The sequence below is a fragment of the Narcine bancroftii genome, chromosome 12 (genome assembly GCF_036971445.1).
Source record: "Narcine bancroftii isolate sNarBan1 chromosome 12, sNarBan1.hap1, whole genome shotgun sequence".
NCBI lineage: Eukaryota > Metazoa > Chordata > Chondrichthyes > Torpediniformes > Narcinidae > Narcine > Narcine bancroftii.
In genome coordinates this window covers 67,444,581-67,459,561 of record NC_091480.1, presented here as the reverse complement: position 1 = coordinate 67,459,561, position 14,981 = coordinate 67,444,581, and the positions used below count along the sequence as shown (strand labels likewise).

The 14,981-nt window shown below is 48.9% G+C and overlaps 1 protein-coding gene across 6 annotated transcripts in view; it reads left to right on the top strand.

Moving 5' to 3' along the window:
* Window positions 1–14,981, top strand: part of LOC138747444 (RNA-binding motif, single-stranded-interacting protein 2-like) — a 227,309-nt gene that overhangs the window by 108,596 nt on the left and 103,732 nt on the right. For 4 of the 6 annotated variants that reach the window (XM_069906672.1, XM_069906667.1, XM_069906670.1 and 1 more), the window contains one exon: window positions 4,450–4,613. In XM_069906672.1, the coding sequence (XP_069762773.1) occupies window positions 4,450–4,613 (164 nt within the window). The remainder of the gene's footprint in view (window positions 1–4,449; window positions 4,614–14,981) is intronic. The other 2 variants (XM_069906668.1, XM_069906671.1) reach the window with 1 other exon arrangement.

Below are 14,981 nucleotides of genomic sequence, written 5' to 3'. Positions count from 1 at the left end.
CCAGAGGGCGGAAAGTGAATGATCGAAAGTAAATTGTGTTATAAATGTTGCAATGAAGAAATCCACCTGCCAACTTGCGTTCAGCAAATTCAGCAACTGGAACATCTGTTAGGAGATGGACAACACCAGAGGGGTGTTGTGCCATGGGAGATTGGCCAAGGGCTTTGAGAAATGTTTAAAAGGGGACATTACGGGGATAGTCTTCCCACAGAGGGCGGTGGGAGTGAAATGGTGAATGTGGACTCCATTGGACATTTAAGGAGAATTAAGGAGAATCCCGCGCTCTTGTCAGGAGTTTGTACCTTTCCCACCCACCCCCCACCCCCCTCCCCCCCCCCCCCGCCGCCGCCCACTGGTGTCTGCAGGGGTGCTCCGCGTGGGCTCGTCTGCTGGAATGGCCTGTAACCATGCTGTTTGTCTAAATATTTTTTTAAAAATGGTACATGGATGGATATGGTCCATGTGCAGCTCACTGGGACTCGGCAGACTAATAGTTTGGCACTGACTAGATGGGCTGAAGGGCCTGTTGTAGTGCTGCAGTGCAGTGGATTTCTCCAGTTCTTGTTTGAAACAATGGATCTTTATGAGTTGAGATCCCAGCCAGGAGGGCTGGGTCAAAGTTTCATTCCTTGAGAACAGTGTGACATTTCCCGTCAGTCTCCCAGCTGCAGTGTGTGTCCTCCGGTTCCTGGGACTTGAACCCATAACTGTCTTGATTTTGGAACACGAGTGCTGCATTACTCCATTATCCCGGCATGCACCATTTCTGTGTCTACCCCTTCCCCTTGAGAATGTCAGATCAGCAACAATCTCATTGAACAGTTGGGGGGGGGGGCGTTTTGAGGAGCTAAATTACCCCACTCCTGCTCCCATTTCTTCTGGCCTTGTGTTCTGATGGAGCTGGATCCCTGCCATTAGTCTGGGAGCATTTATGTTCAACCCAATGTAAGTTACTGAATAGGAGACATCATGCTGGCCGGTCAATGATAGACTCGAAACTCCCCCCCGCCCCATGGAAAATGTTGCAGGGCAGAGGGAGCAACGTTTCCACATTTCGGACTAGAGTTCAAAGTTGGCCACATTGACCTCCAAGTTAATTGTCACGATCTGTTGGTTTAAGATAATGGTGACTTCACTTTGATGTTTGTGGATTTGGGACACTGCTTTCAACTTATCTCAATCACCAAGGTCACTGCCTTTTTCCCCAGGTCTCATTTATGATAGGGAGCAGGCCATATTCAAAGAGAACGTTGTTGAGGTTGCTGAGATTGGTGAGTGGGTGGGGGGGGGGGAGGGGGGAGAGGGAGAGGGGAGAGATTGGTGAGTGGGTGGGGGGGGGGGAGGGGGGAGAGGGAGAGGGGACATTTGTCAGGATTTGTATCAAGCCAGCACGGGTGCAGCAGTTAGTGCTGCTTCCGCACAGCTCCAGTGATTCGGATTCAATCCTGAGCTCCCATCCTGTCAGTGTGGTGCTTACACATTCTTCCCCTACCCACCATCCCTTGCCCCACCCCACCCCGAGTGCTCTGTTTTTTCTTTTCCCCTCACCATGTAGGACAGTGGGTGAATTGGCCATTGTAAACATCCCCGTGCTCGGGATGATCTGGGTGGAGTAGGTGGGGATGCGAGAGCTTTCCTGGAAATAAATGGGGGAGGGGGAATGGGAATGGGATTGCTCTGATATTTGGCAAAGACCCCGTGGGCTGAATGGTCGCATTAGCATGGTGTCATAGATTTGTATAGGCCCTTTGGCCTAACTCATCCATGCTAACCAAGATGGCTGATCCTATTTGCCTGCATTTGGTCCATATCCTTCTGCCTTTCCAATATATCTGTCAAAATGTCTTGAATACCAAAGTCATGCTTCCTCTAGTAGGTCGTTCCCAATGTGGACCACCCTCTGAGTGAATAAGTTGCCCCTCATGTCCCTCTTAAATCTCTCCCCTCTCACAGTTGGCGTAGCAGTTGGCGCAACGCTGTTCCAGCACCAGCGATCGGGACTGGGGTTCAAATCTTGCGCTGTCTGTGATGATGTCATGTGCGTTCTCCCCGTGTCCGTGTGGGTTTTCCCCAGAGGCTCCGGTTTCCTCCCACTGTTCAAAACGTACCAGGAGTTGTAAGTCCATCAGATGTAATTGGGCAGCACAGGCTCGTGGGCCGAAGGGCCTGTTAGTATGCTGTATGTTTAAATCCCTCTGCCGTCGGTGTTCTGTGATTAGTAAAGGATTGCTTAAAGTGGGATGTGGGTGGAAAGAAAAAGTTTGAAAACCATCGTTTTAGTCGCCCCTAATTGACTCGTTATGTGCACGGTTTCAGAACTCCAAAGGAGATGGGCCAATGACAATTTTTCTCCAGCAAAATATTTCAGTAACAATTGGGTCTAGAGCAGTGATTCTCAACCTTCCCTTCCCACCCACATCCCACCTTAAGCAATTCCTTACTAATCACAGAGCACTGATGGCCTAGGGATTACTTAAAGTGGGATGTGGGTGGAAAGAAAAAGACTGAGAACCACTGGTCTAAATCTAAAATCACCCTAAACCCACACCTTCTAATTCTCCAATTCATCTACCCTTGGAGTCTGTGACCCTTCATTTTATCCATGCCCCTCATGATTTTGTGTCACTCTACAAGATCACCCTTGGCCTCCAATATTCGAGGAAATAAGACGCTCCCTATCCAACCTCCCTCTTTAACTCAAGCCCTCAAGTCTCGGTAACATCCTTGGGAATCCTATCTGCACCCCTTTTGACACAAAAATGTCCTTCCTGTAGTTGGGGTGACCAGAACTGCACGCAATATTCCCACATATGGTTCTACCAACACCTTGTATGCCGATGTCAGGATGTCCCAACCTCTGTACTCAGTACCCCGCCCAGTGAAGGCCACTGTGCCAAACACCCTTGTGCACCCAAGTTGCCACTTTTTTGGGAACTATTGCCCTGTACCCCGAGGTCTCTCTGCTCCAGCACACTCTCCAGGGCCCTATCTTTCACCGTACAAGTCCTTCCTTGGTTTGACTGACTGAACCGTCGCACCTCACATTTGTCAGAGTCCATTCCTTTTGCCACACCTTGTTCTACCTTCCCAACTGATCTGAGATGCTAAACTTGGATATCCTTCCTCCCTGTCCACTATACCAGTCATTCTCAGCAGAGACCCTGGGGACATTTCATTGAAAACCTCGTTTCTCTTTACACCTTAAGTAACATAAATATTTCTTATGTCGTCAGTAAGAGAGAAGTTCAGAAGAAACCAAAACCTGACTGCTTCACAGGGAAGAGAGGTCATAAACTTTGAGCAGTGTACTGGGAAAGGTGGGCCGTAGCTGAAAAAATGGCGAGAATGGCTGGACTATACCACCAATGACAACGATACTTTGTGAGGAGTTTGAGGTGGAGCGCATTCTGGCTGGTTGCATCACTGCCTGGTACGGAGGCGCCAACTCTCAGGACAAGAATAAACCCCAGAGGGTTGTTAACTCAGACTTCACTCCATCGAGGACACCGACATGAGGCGATGTCTTAAAAAAGCAGCCTCTATCCTCAAAGAACCTCCACCACTCAGGCCAATGCCCTCTTCACTCTGCTACCGTCAGAGTAAAATGTCCAGGAGCCTGAAGACGAGCACCCAGCGGCACAAGGGTGGCTTCTTCCCCTCCGCCATCAGATTCCTGAATGATCAATAAACCACAAACATGGCCTCACTTTGATTTTTTATTGCACTATTTTTAATATTTATTTTGTAAGGTGGTTTATATGAACGTTTGCCCTGTGACGCTGCTGCAAAACCATCAATTTCGTGCCACGTTCATGACAATAAATCCTGATTCTGGTTCATTGCTGGTGTTATCTGCAAATGTACTAACCGTATTAACATACAAATCATTTAATATAGATAACAAACAACAGAAGCCCTGGGACTGATCCCTGTGCAACACTGTGAAAACACAATGCTGGAGAAACTAAGCAGGTCAAACAGTGACCTTTAGATTCAGAGTTCAGATTTATTGTCCGAGGACAAGAATGACCACTTATTGGTTGTGTGAAAATAAACTGTACACAGCGTACACATGGAAACAAATATAGCAAAGATAAAGATACATACCAATATTTCGGGCTTGAGCCCTTCGTCAAGTTATATAGTTGGTACCTTGATCTTTGCTACGTAAAGGACGCTGTTTGACCTGCTGAGTTTCTCCAGAATCGTGTTTTTACTTCAACCGTGGAGTCTGCAGACTTCCATGTTTTACCTCTGCGGTTACACTACTGGTCACAGGCCTCCAATTTGCAATACAACCCTCCGCTCCGAAAATCTGACTCCTTCCTGGATCTGAATTTGGCCCGCCTTAGGAACCCACGCGATCCCAGACTGGCCGAGTTACAGGAATGTGAAATCTTGGTTTTCGGATGGGGTAAAATAATCACTTTTGGGTTTTTTTTTTGCCAGCAGGCCTATGCTCCAACAGTGCAGCAGATGGCCCCGCCCAGCCCCAGCACCAACAGTAGCAGTAACAGCAGCGTCGGAGGGGAGCAGCTGAGTAAAACCAACCTCTACATCCGCGGACTTCATCCCGGCACCACTGACCAGGACCTGGTTATGCTCTGCCAACCGTAAGTACTCTGGGTGCTTTTTTACCTGATCATTTGGCCCTAGAGGTGCTGCAAGAAGACTGGTGTTTGTTGTTGGGAGATGTCTGGAATACCTTGCGTGGGGACTGAATGACCTCCCTCACCGAAATAACGGGTTAAAGGTCTCGTCTGTTCCTGATTAGCCACTTGCCTCTCTCCTGGAGCTCGGGCGGCTGATAGTACGGATTGGACTATGTGCGGCTGCAGGAGGGCTGGAGGCGAATCTATGGACACACGGTGACTCTTGTGGGGGGGGGGGGGGCGTGGAGACTCTTGTTTGCTTCTCTTTCTCCGACTGCAAGAGGCGGTTCAGGCAATTTCTGGTGATGGCGAATCTGTCTGCCTTACGGCAGACGAAAACAAATTCCATGTAATGGTACACTGTCTTTATTACATAACAATAAATCGAATCTTGAGAGTGTGCCCTCCTGAAAGCAGCCTCTCTGGTACAGAATGGTACATAACATTGAGGGCATTTTGAGTCTAAAACGTTCTCAACGGGGTCCTGGAGAGGGAGGTTTTGAGATGCTAATGGTTGTTGCTGCTAATTTTAGAATTTTTTTTTAGTCCTTTGTGCCAGGCTGTGTAGTGTAACAGGAGTGCACAATAACATGCTTTACATGGCATTAGTGTCCACAAATGTACCAGGCCATATTGCACAGAAAACAACTGATGCGGACGTGGAGTTGAGGGCCCGCTATGGATCCATAATTTGTAACAGTGGCAGCTCAGGCAGATCCCCGGTCAGCAGGAGGTTGGCTTTGAATGGGACCTCACGATCACCTTCCAGAAGGAGCATCAGAGGGTACGGGGGTTCCAGATGTGACGTTTAGCACTCTCGCAGCTGAATGCCACAAATAAACACCCCCCCCCCCATCCACCAACCTTCCTTTGGTGCTAGTTTGAGAGATTAGGGGAATTTCCCCGCCCCACCCCTCCACCTCTGATGTCCCAGCTAACATTCAACCAAATGCGTTCCCAGTGTGAATCCCCTCAGTCCTTGTAGGAAAACCACGTCCTGGGAGCAACATGCTCAGCTCAGACACTAACCTAAACCACAAGCAGCATCCAAGAAAAACATATGGGGACGTAGGTCAATTGGGGGTAATTGTGCAGCATGGGTTTCAGAGGCTGGAATGGGCTTCTACCGTGTTGTAAATAAAAAATTAAAGATTAATGGAAAAGAGAAGAATGGAGTAATTTTCTAGAGCTATGACCTTTCCTCATTTCTGAGGCCAAAGAAACAGTAAACTCTATTTCTCTCTCCTCCATCACTGATTGACTGGCGAAGTATTTCTAATATTTTTGGTTTCTGATCCCAAGAGTGTGCAAAATAAAACCTTTCATGGCAACAAAAGTCTCGATTAAGAAGGCCAAAAGGCGAAATTGTTCCTAGAGCGCTTTATTTTGCTCCCTTTTCACCATCTGCTTGCCATGGATCCTGGAGAGCGGAGTTTTGGATAACCTTAGATTCAAGGAGAGTGCATTGAGAGTGATTGGCTCAGAGAGCATTGGAATGATCAAAATTCTAAGGCCAGTCTTAGCCTGGTGCCAACCTCGGCAGCCACTGAAGATGAACAGAAGGATGAGATCATTTCGCCAGATCAAACTGTTATCGCAACCGGGTTTTGAATAGAGCGCTGTCTGTAAGGAATTTGTATGCTCTTTCCATGTCCGTGTGGGTTTACTCCCACCCTCCAACACAATTGTAGGTAAGTTGGATGTGATTGGGCAGCATGGGCTCGTGGGCTGAAAGGGCCTGTTACCGTGCTGGATGTCTAAAAACACAAAGCAAGCAGGAGTCCCATTTGAGTGAGGTTCAAGCTCAGGTGATAAGATTTTGGTCCTTTGCAAATGTGCTGTTTGATTTACAAGCGTTGAAATCCTTGTGAGGAATCAGTCCATAGTCTTAAGTGAAGCCAGTTAATGCCCACAGCTGCTTAATAATGTTATTAAATAGCTAATCCATTTCTTTACACAATTAAACCTGACGTACTCTTCGCATTAAATCAGTGGCAGCTTCAATAAGAAAAAAAATGAATATGTCAAAGCAGTTCCTTATTTGGATTAATTGATATTTTCAACCATGGGATTTTAGATTTAGGAGAGACTGCTAAAACACAGAGGAAGACACAAGGAACGACAAGAGGAGAGTGCCCACTACAAAGGGCACTGTTTTATGTGTCACCGGGCACAGAGCTACAGGCCAATTCGACCCTGTTGTCGGGGCACCTGGTAGTGAGGCCCTTCATATTTCTGGCCACGGTCAGCCCTCCCGTACCACCTTTCTGATTGAGTCAGGCCTTCCTCTGCACCACCCTCAGAAGTGGCCCACGGTTCCTTTTCAATCTGTTTTCCATCTTGGCTGTGGGAAAACAGAAAAAAACCCAATCTATGTGCGAAAGCCAAAGGTCGATGCTTCCCCTCAACCAACCGCGGCGAGCTGCAGCCCAGCACAGTTTCCGCCCGCAATCTCACCCCCCTCTAACTTATCTTGAACACTCCAATTAATTCGCCACTTTAGTGTCCCTCCTCAAGGGACTGCAACCCCAGCTGCACGGTTTAACCCTTTTGGCTCCATTCCAGTGACTCGGGGAGGTCATCATGGAGTCATAGTGCTGGAGAGGCTTCAAAGGTAGACGGACGAGTCTGCAGGGGAGGGAGGGAAATGGAGCATGTGGAGGCAGCAGGGATATGGTTAAATTTGTGCATCATATACATCGTGGGCTGAAGCTTCTTCCTGTGCTGAGTGAAACACAACAGTCTGCAAACGGCACAACTGTGGTAAAAACACACTGAAACGCTGGTGGAACTCAGCAGGTCTCGGAGCGTCCACAGGAGATAGCGATATATTCCTGCCATTTTGGGCCAGAGACCTTCTTCGAGGCATAAGCAAGGAATTTGCTTATGCCTTGAAGAAGGGCTCAAGCCCAAGATGTCAGTTATAGATCTTTCCTTCCTATGGACGCTCCGAGACCTCCTGAGTTCATCCAGCGTTTCAGTGTGTTTTACTGTTCCTGTGCTGAACTGGTTGACATTCTGTTGATGGCTGGGGCACACTTCTCTGCGCAAGGCGTCTGGCAGTGAGGCTGTGATTCAGCTGCGGAGAGCATGTGGGATCGCAAAGCAAGGCTTTATATTCGTTCCTTCACCTTTGTGCATGAGATGCGGTCACTAATGGCCAGCGCAGCATTTATTGCCGATCAGAAAAAAACAGGGATCACTAGGAGGTCAGATGAAAATTCTGATGAAGGCTCATCAGCCCGAATATTAATTTTTAGTGTCTTTTTATTTCTTAAAATTCATTCAAGGGAGGTGGGCTCCACAAGCTGAGCCAGCATTTAATTGCCCACAAGCTGTTCCCATCGGTGGGAGAGACCAGAACTAGGGGACGTGGCCTCAAGATTCAGGGGAGTAGATTTAGGGTGGAGATGAGGAGGAACTGCTTTTCTCCCAGAAGAGGGTGAATCTGTGGAATTCAATGTCCATTGAATCAATGGAGGCGACCTCAGAAAACATATTTAAGACAAGGCTGGATAGAATTTTTACATAGTGCAGGAATTAAGGGATGTGGGGAAAAGGGCATGTAGCTGGAGATGATCATCAGATCAGCCATGATCTCATTGAATGGTGGAACAGGCTCGATGGGCTGAATGGCTGACTCCTACACCTATTTCTTATGTTCTTATGTCCTTCATTGCCCTTGAGAAAGGGGTAGATAAGAGGGCTGTCTCCTGAACCGTTGCAGACCGGTGCGGACGTCCCCACAGCGTCTCAATGATGGTGAAAGAACGGTGATGGATTTTCTAAGTCAGGACAGTGCGCGCATCGGACGGCAACCTCCAGGTCGAGGTATTCTTCTGCTTTTGCTGCCCTTGACCTTCCAGCTGGTGGTGGGTGCAAAAGGAGCACTCTCCTCGTGTTCGGAGAACAGAGAAAAGATCTTGGGTCAAAGGCCGCTTTTCTCCCTCCACCGACGCTGCCTGACGTGCTGAGTGTTTGCAGCATTTTCCATTGATAATTCCCCCCTCCGAAGCACACAAGGACCGGAATCGCACACAGCGCTTCAGGCTTTCCCCCTGTGTTTCCCCCAGGCTCTTGTGAAACACTGGGCTCTTCTCCCCCTCAATCTATTCCTAGCGGGACTGAGTTCTGCAGACTGGGGAAGAACTCCTGATTGAATTTGCAGAGACTATCTTGTATGAATGATGCGAGGGAGGCTTGCTCAGACTGTGAGCCTCTAGCAGAGGGGAGGGTTGATTTCTGAAATGCTTTTGCCTGGGGGATAAAGTAGGTAACTGTGGAGCAGATCAAAGTGCCTCAGTGCCCTCTGCTGGGAGAAAGCAGCAAAAATGAGGTGCACCGGGCAAGCACAGGTGCATAACAGCCACAAGAAGTAGTCGGTACATCACCGAAGACTCCGTAAACCTCTACAGGTGGACCATAGAGAGCATTCTGGCTGGTTGCATCATTGCATGGTACAGAGGCACCAACTCTCAGGACAAGAATAAACTCCAGAGGGTTGTTAACTCGACCTGCGACATCACAGGCACCAGCCTTCACTCTATCGAAAACATCGACATGAGACGGTCTTAAAAAAGCAGCCCCTATCTTCAAAGACCCCCACCACCCAGGCCATGCCCATCGAGGACAAAGTACAGGAGCCTGAAGACAAGCACCCAGCACACAAGGACAGCTTCTTCCCCTCTGCCATCAGATTCCTGAATGATCAATGAACCATAGACTCTGCCACACTTTGTCTAATTTTAAAAATTTATTTTGTACGGTGATGCTTCCGCAAAACAACACATTTTGTGACATTCATGTCAATAAATTCTGATTCTGTAGTCCATGGCATCAAACAGAGCCCCAAGGTGCTTTACAGCTGTGCCAGGTCTAGGCCAAAGAGCGCAAGGGCACTAAAGCTTTGAGGGTGCAAGAAGAGAGAGGGGATCAGGGAAGCTTACGGAGACAAGTCGAGAGAGGGGAGGTAAAGTCAGAGATGCTCAAAGCCCGGGACTCGGGAGTAGAAGAATAGTCGACTCAGGAGGACAGTCCCTGGTATGATGTTGGAGGCCTGGAGTCACGCTGGAATGAGTGGGGGCCATTTGCACCTGAAGACATATGCTGTACTGAGGGAGGGGAATAGAGCAAAGCAGCCCTTGTACAGCGAGTCAAGAAGGTTGTGGAAGGGAGAGGGTTGGGTGTTGGTGAGCCTGGTTCAAAGTTTTGGAAATCCCCACCCCCCCACCCCGGCAGTGGGGCTGTGAAAGGGGGTGGAAGTGACCCCCCCCCCCATCACTCCGGCCCCTTCAAATGTGGGTGCCTTGGCAACTGTGAGAGAGGTAGTCGGGGGAAGGGTGACGGGGAAGGCTGCAGCTGTTGAAACTGAACGGGTAGCACTGTGGTCTCAGTGGGCCGAAGGGCCTGCTGCTGTGCTGTGTGACTCAAACCGATGTTGATTCATTCAGCTTCAAGCCATGACCTTTCAGACATTTACTTCAGTTGACTGGCGCCCCACAAGTGTGTCAGCAGATCTCCTGGGAAGCAAGCGTATTGTAAAGTCAAACTCTGTCGACTTCAACCCCGACACTGGAGCATTTTTCCCATGGAGGGATGGGGTGATGAAGGAAAGGCTATGGGTGTTTTCTAAATGGATTTTAGTAGACCTTTGACAAGGCCCCACCTGGAAGGTTAGTCAGGAAGGTTCAGAGGTTGGGTATTCACGGTGAAGTAATGAACTGGATTGGACAATGGCTGGACGGGAGAAGCCAGAGAGTAGTGGTGGATGGTTGCTTCTCAGACTGGAGGCCTGTGGCTAGTGGCGTGCCTCAGGGATTGGTGCTGGGACCATTGTTGCTTGTCATCTATGTCAATGACCTGGATGATAATGTGTTAAATTGGATCAGAAAGTTTGCTGTTGACACTAAGATTGGAGCCGTTGTGGACAACGAAGAAAGTTTTCAAAGCTTGCAGAGGAATCTGGACCAGCTGGAAAAATAGGCTGAAAAATGGCAGATGGAATTTAATGCAGACAAGCGTGAGGTGTTGCATTTTGGAAGGACAATCCAAGAAAGGACATACATGATGAATGGTCAGGCACTGAGATTGACAGGTTCTTTATCAAAGGTAATAGAGAGAAGGCCAGGCAGTGGGGCTGATAGAGAGAGAGAGAGAGAGAATGGATCAGCTCATGATTAAATGGAAGGGCACACTCGATGGGCTGAATGGCCTATATCTGCTCCTATATCTTCTGGTCTTATGGTTCGATGGCTGGGATGATGTATCCCAGATGAAATTAATTAGAGTTGGGATGAGGAGGGCAGATCCATTGTTGTTGAGCTTATCAGATCATGAGGCATGTGTTCTCACACAAGGCTGCACCTTGTAATAATTAATATTATCTGGATCAGAGAGAAAAAAACATTGCTTTCATCGAGTGCCTTCTTGCATCCTTCAAACATCAAGCACATTGCATGCAATAAATTACTTTGAAAGGTGGGCAAGTGCGAAATGCTGGAACTGTTTTCCAAATGAAACAATTGGTGCAACGTCATTGGTTTTCTGAGTTTAATTGACATCTGCGAGCCAAATGCACAAAGTCCCGAAAGGTAGCAGCCTTGTGTGGACTGCTTGAGTCCTCACCAGTGGGAGGTGAGTCAGCATGTCAATTTTGCGTTTTGGTGCTGTTGGTGGGAGGGTGAAGTTGGCACAGATGTCCCCGGATGATACGCTGCCCTGTTTCGGACTTAGAAGACCCATACCTGAGCCAAGAGTCTGTGCTTGTGCCTTCCGCCCAATTGATGGGGGCAGTGTGGGAATGCTGATGAGTCCTGACCCCCCCCCCCCCCCCCCCAAGGGCCAATCTACATTTGGGATTGTTAGGTTCATGGAGATATGCAGCAAGGAAACCGTCCCTTTGCCACAACTTGTCCATGCCAACCAAGGTGCCAGTCTGCACTGGTCCCATTTGCCTGAATTAGGCCCATGTTCCACTCCCTTTTCCCCATCCACCTACCTGGACAATTGTACCTATCTCTGCCACAGGTAGAAGGGTAGGTCAGAGGCTGGGTTTCCTGCGGCACGTGACTTGCCTCCTGACATGTGCCTCAGTGAGTGCACCTCCCCAACGGCGACATCCTGGAGAGGGCAGCCTGCCTGATTGGTGCCCCATTCACCTCCCTCCGCACGGCAGTTACTTGCCCAGGTTACTCCGGCAGCACCTCCCGAATCCCGTGACCTCTTCAAAGGGAGAAGGTCAAGGGCAGCGAACAGTGGACAAGCAAAATTTGGCAGGCAATGAAAGGGAGCGTGGCCACCTCAAAGTTCAGATTTATTGTCAGAGTACCTGCATTGATGCTGTTGTTGCAATCACGAAGAAGACCCGCCAGCAGCTACGCTTTGTGAGGAGTTTGAGGAGATTTGATATGTCACTGAAGACTCTTGAAAACTTCCACAGGCTGGTTGCATCATTGTCTGGTACGGAGATGCCAACTCTCAGGACAAAAATAAACTCCAGAGGGTTGTGAACTCGGCCTGCGACATCACAGACATCAAGACTTTGCTCCATCGAGGACATCGACATGAGACGGTGTCTTAAGAAAGCAGCCTCTATACTCAAGGACACCCACCACCCTCTTCACTCTGCTACCATCGGGTAGGAGGTCCAGGAGCCTGAAGACGAGCACTCAGCGGGCACAAGGACGGCTTCTTCCCCTCCGCCTTCAGATTCCTGAATGATCAACGAACCACAGACACGGTTTTGACTTTTTCTTTTCCTTGCACTATTTTATTTATTGTTGTAAGGTGGTTTATAGAAATGTTTGCCCTGTGTCGCTGCCGCAAAACAACAGATTTCGTGATTTGCTCATGTCAATAAATTCTGGTTCTGATACATTGAACCCTGATATTCCTTTTCCTGTGAGCCAGGAATTCCAACCCATTGCTTTCAAACCCCATTTATTTGATCAAGCCACAAGAACCACATCGTGCAGGGAGAGGGGTGATCACCATTGAGCAGAATTTCAACTGGACTGGCCACATAACTCACGCGGTGACAAGCTTTGCTCAGAGGCTGAGTAACTTGTGGTGAGTGGTTCACCTTCTGACACCCCAGAGCATTTCCACTGTCTACACATAGCAGGGGTCCCTCCCTACCTCCTGCCACACACTGAAACGACTCAACAAGGCAACTCTGTCAATTTTTCTTAAGGTGGCCAACAAGGACATGGTTAATAGGTGCAAGGGGAACATCCACACCCCAATTTCCAAGTGACTGCACCATTCCTCATTGTCACCTTAGGATCAGTTCTGGTCACCACATCACCTCATTAAAGGAAAGATGTGGAAGTGGAGAGGGTGCAGAGGAGATTCACCAGGACATTCAGTTCTGGTCACCTTATTAATGGAAGGATGTGGAAGCTGTGGAGAGGGTGCAGAGGAGATTCACCAGGACATTCAGTTCTGGTCACCTTATTAATGGAAGGATGTGGAAGCTGTGGAGAGGGTGCAGAGGAGATTCACTAGGATGTTGCTTGGATTGGAATATAAAGGCTTATGAGGCAAGGTTAGCAGAGATAGGGCTTTTCTCTTTGGAGCGAAAAAGGATGAGAGCAGATTTAATAGTGGTCTACAAGATTCTGAGAAGCATAGATAGGGTGGACAGGCATCACTTGTTTCCCAGGGTGAGATCAGCAAACACCATAGGCCGTCTGTACAAAGTGAAGGGAGAGAAGTTTAGGGGAGCTGTCAGGGGTAAGTTTTTACACAGAGTTGTGGGTGCCTGGAATGCCTTGCCGGGGATGGTGGTGGAGGCTGAAACATTAGGGGAATGTAAAAGACTCTTAGACAAGCACATGGATGGAAGAAAAATAGAGGGTTATGAGGTAGGGAGAGTTTAGTACTTTCGGGTAGAAATATATAGGTTGGCACAACATCGAGGGACCTGGACTGTGCTGTAATGTTTTCTGTCACTAGGTCTTAACCCTGGAAGTCCCTTCCTAACAGCACTGTTGGTGTACCTTCTCCAAAGGTACTGCAGCGGTTAGAGAAGGGGGTTCAACACCCCCTCCCCAACCTCCGTCTTCTCAAGGGCGATCAGGGATAGCTTCCTGAAGCTCTGAATCCAGATTCAGGTGACCCTCTCCTGATAGACAGGGGTCAGTGGCCTTGGTCAACAGGCTCGCCAGGTAACTAACTGCATGGGTGGGATCAACTCAAAAAAGTACTTCATGGCCCCCATGATGGACGCGGAGCGAAGATCTGCCAAAAGAGGCATCCTCTTTTGGTCTGCTCTCCACAGCCACAGTGGAGCTTCCACTCCCAATGATGTCCCACTCCTATACTGTGGGAGCATCCACCTCTTCCAACAGTGCCTTGGGAAATTTTCTTTTAGACAGACAGGCCCTTCTGGCTCATGATCCCGTGCCGCCCAAATACCCCAATTAAGCTATAACCCCCGTACGTTTTGAAGGGTTGTTGGAAACCCACACAAGTCATGTTGAGAACGCACAAATTCCTTACAGACAGTTCCGGATTCCAACCTGAGTCCCTGGCACTGTAACAGCATTGCGATGTCGGAAGGTTGGGCTGAGGAGATTTAGCTGGACCCCTGCTGTGGTTCACCATCTCCTGGTGCTGGATTTGCACAAGCATTCCAATGGTTCCCACCCCCAGAAACAGCCTCAAAGAATGGCCCCTTAAAAACCTGGTACGCAGTTGACTTAAATCATTGATTGCCGCCTTCAACTGGTGAAAGCCACTCCTGGAAAAGAGCCCTATGGTCCAGCAGTGCCCAAGAGGCCCAGTTCATGTTGCTGAGATCAGGTGGTCGCTGCCCATATCACACAGGAGCAGACCCAGACATCCTGCATGCCCAACACCATGACCCAGCTCAGAGCCCAGGGGTCTGCTGGAGGCTTGACTGGTGTTTGCAGTGGCTGATGTTAGTGTGTTATCACGTCCTGATGGAATATTTTGGTTCCGTCGGTTTAAAGCAAGTGGTTTTTAAACTTTTTCTTCCCCCCAGTCACATACCTCCTTACGTAATCCCTATCAGGGGTGTATCTACGCAAAATAGCGTGCATGGCAGGGGTGGCCAATGCGTAAAAATACCCAGCGACAAGGAGGACGCACAACAGTTGGCCTTGGTGGCCGCCATGTTATATTGTATAACTGAGAGCAAACACCATAACGAGTGTACCGAGAGCGGAAGAAACTGGTATGTGATCCTTGTATGTCCGGGGTGGCGGCGGCACTGAGTGGGGCTAGGGCGGGCCCTTCAAGTGGTACCCCAAGCCGTGCCTCCCAACATTAGATATGCCCTTGATCCCGATACCATCGGTGCTCTAT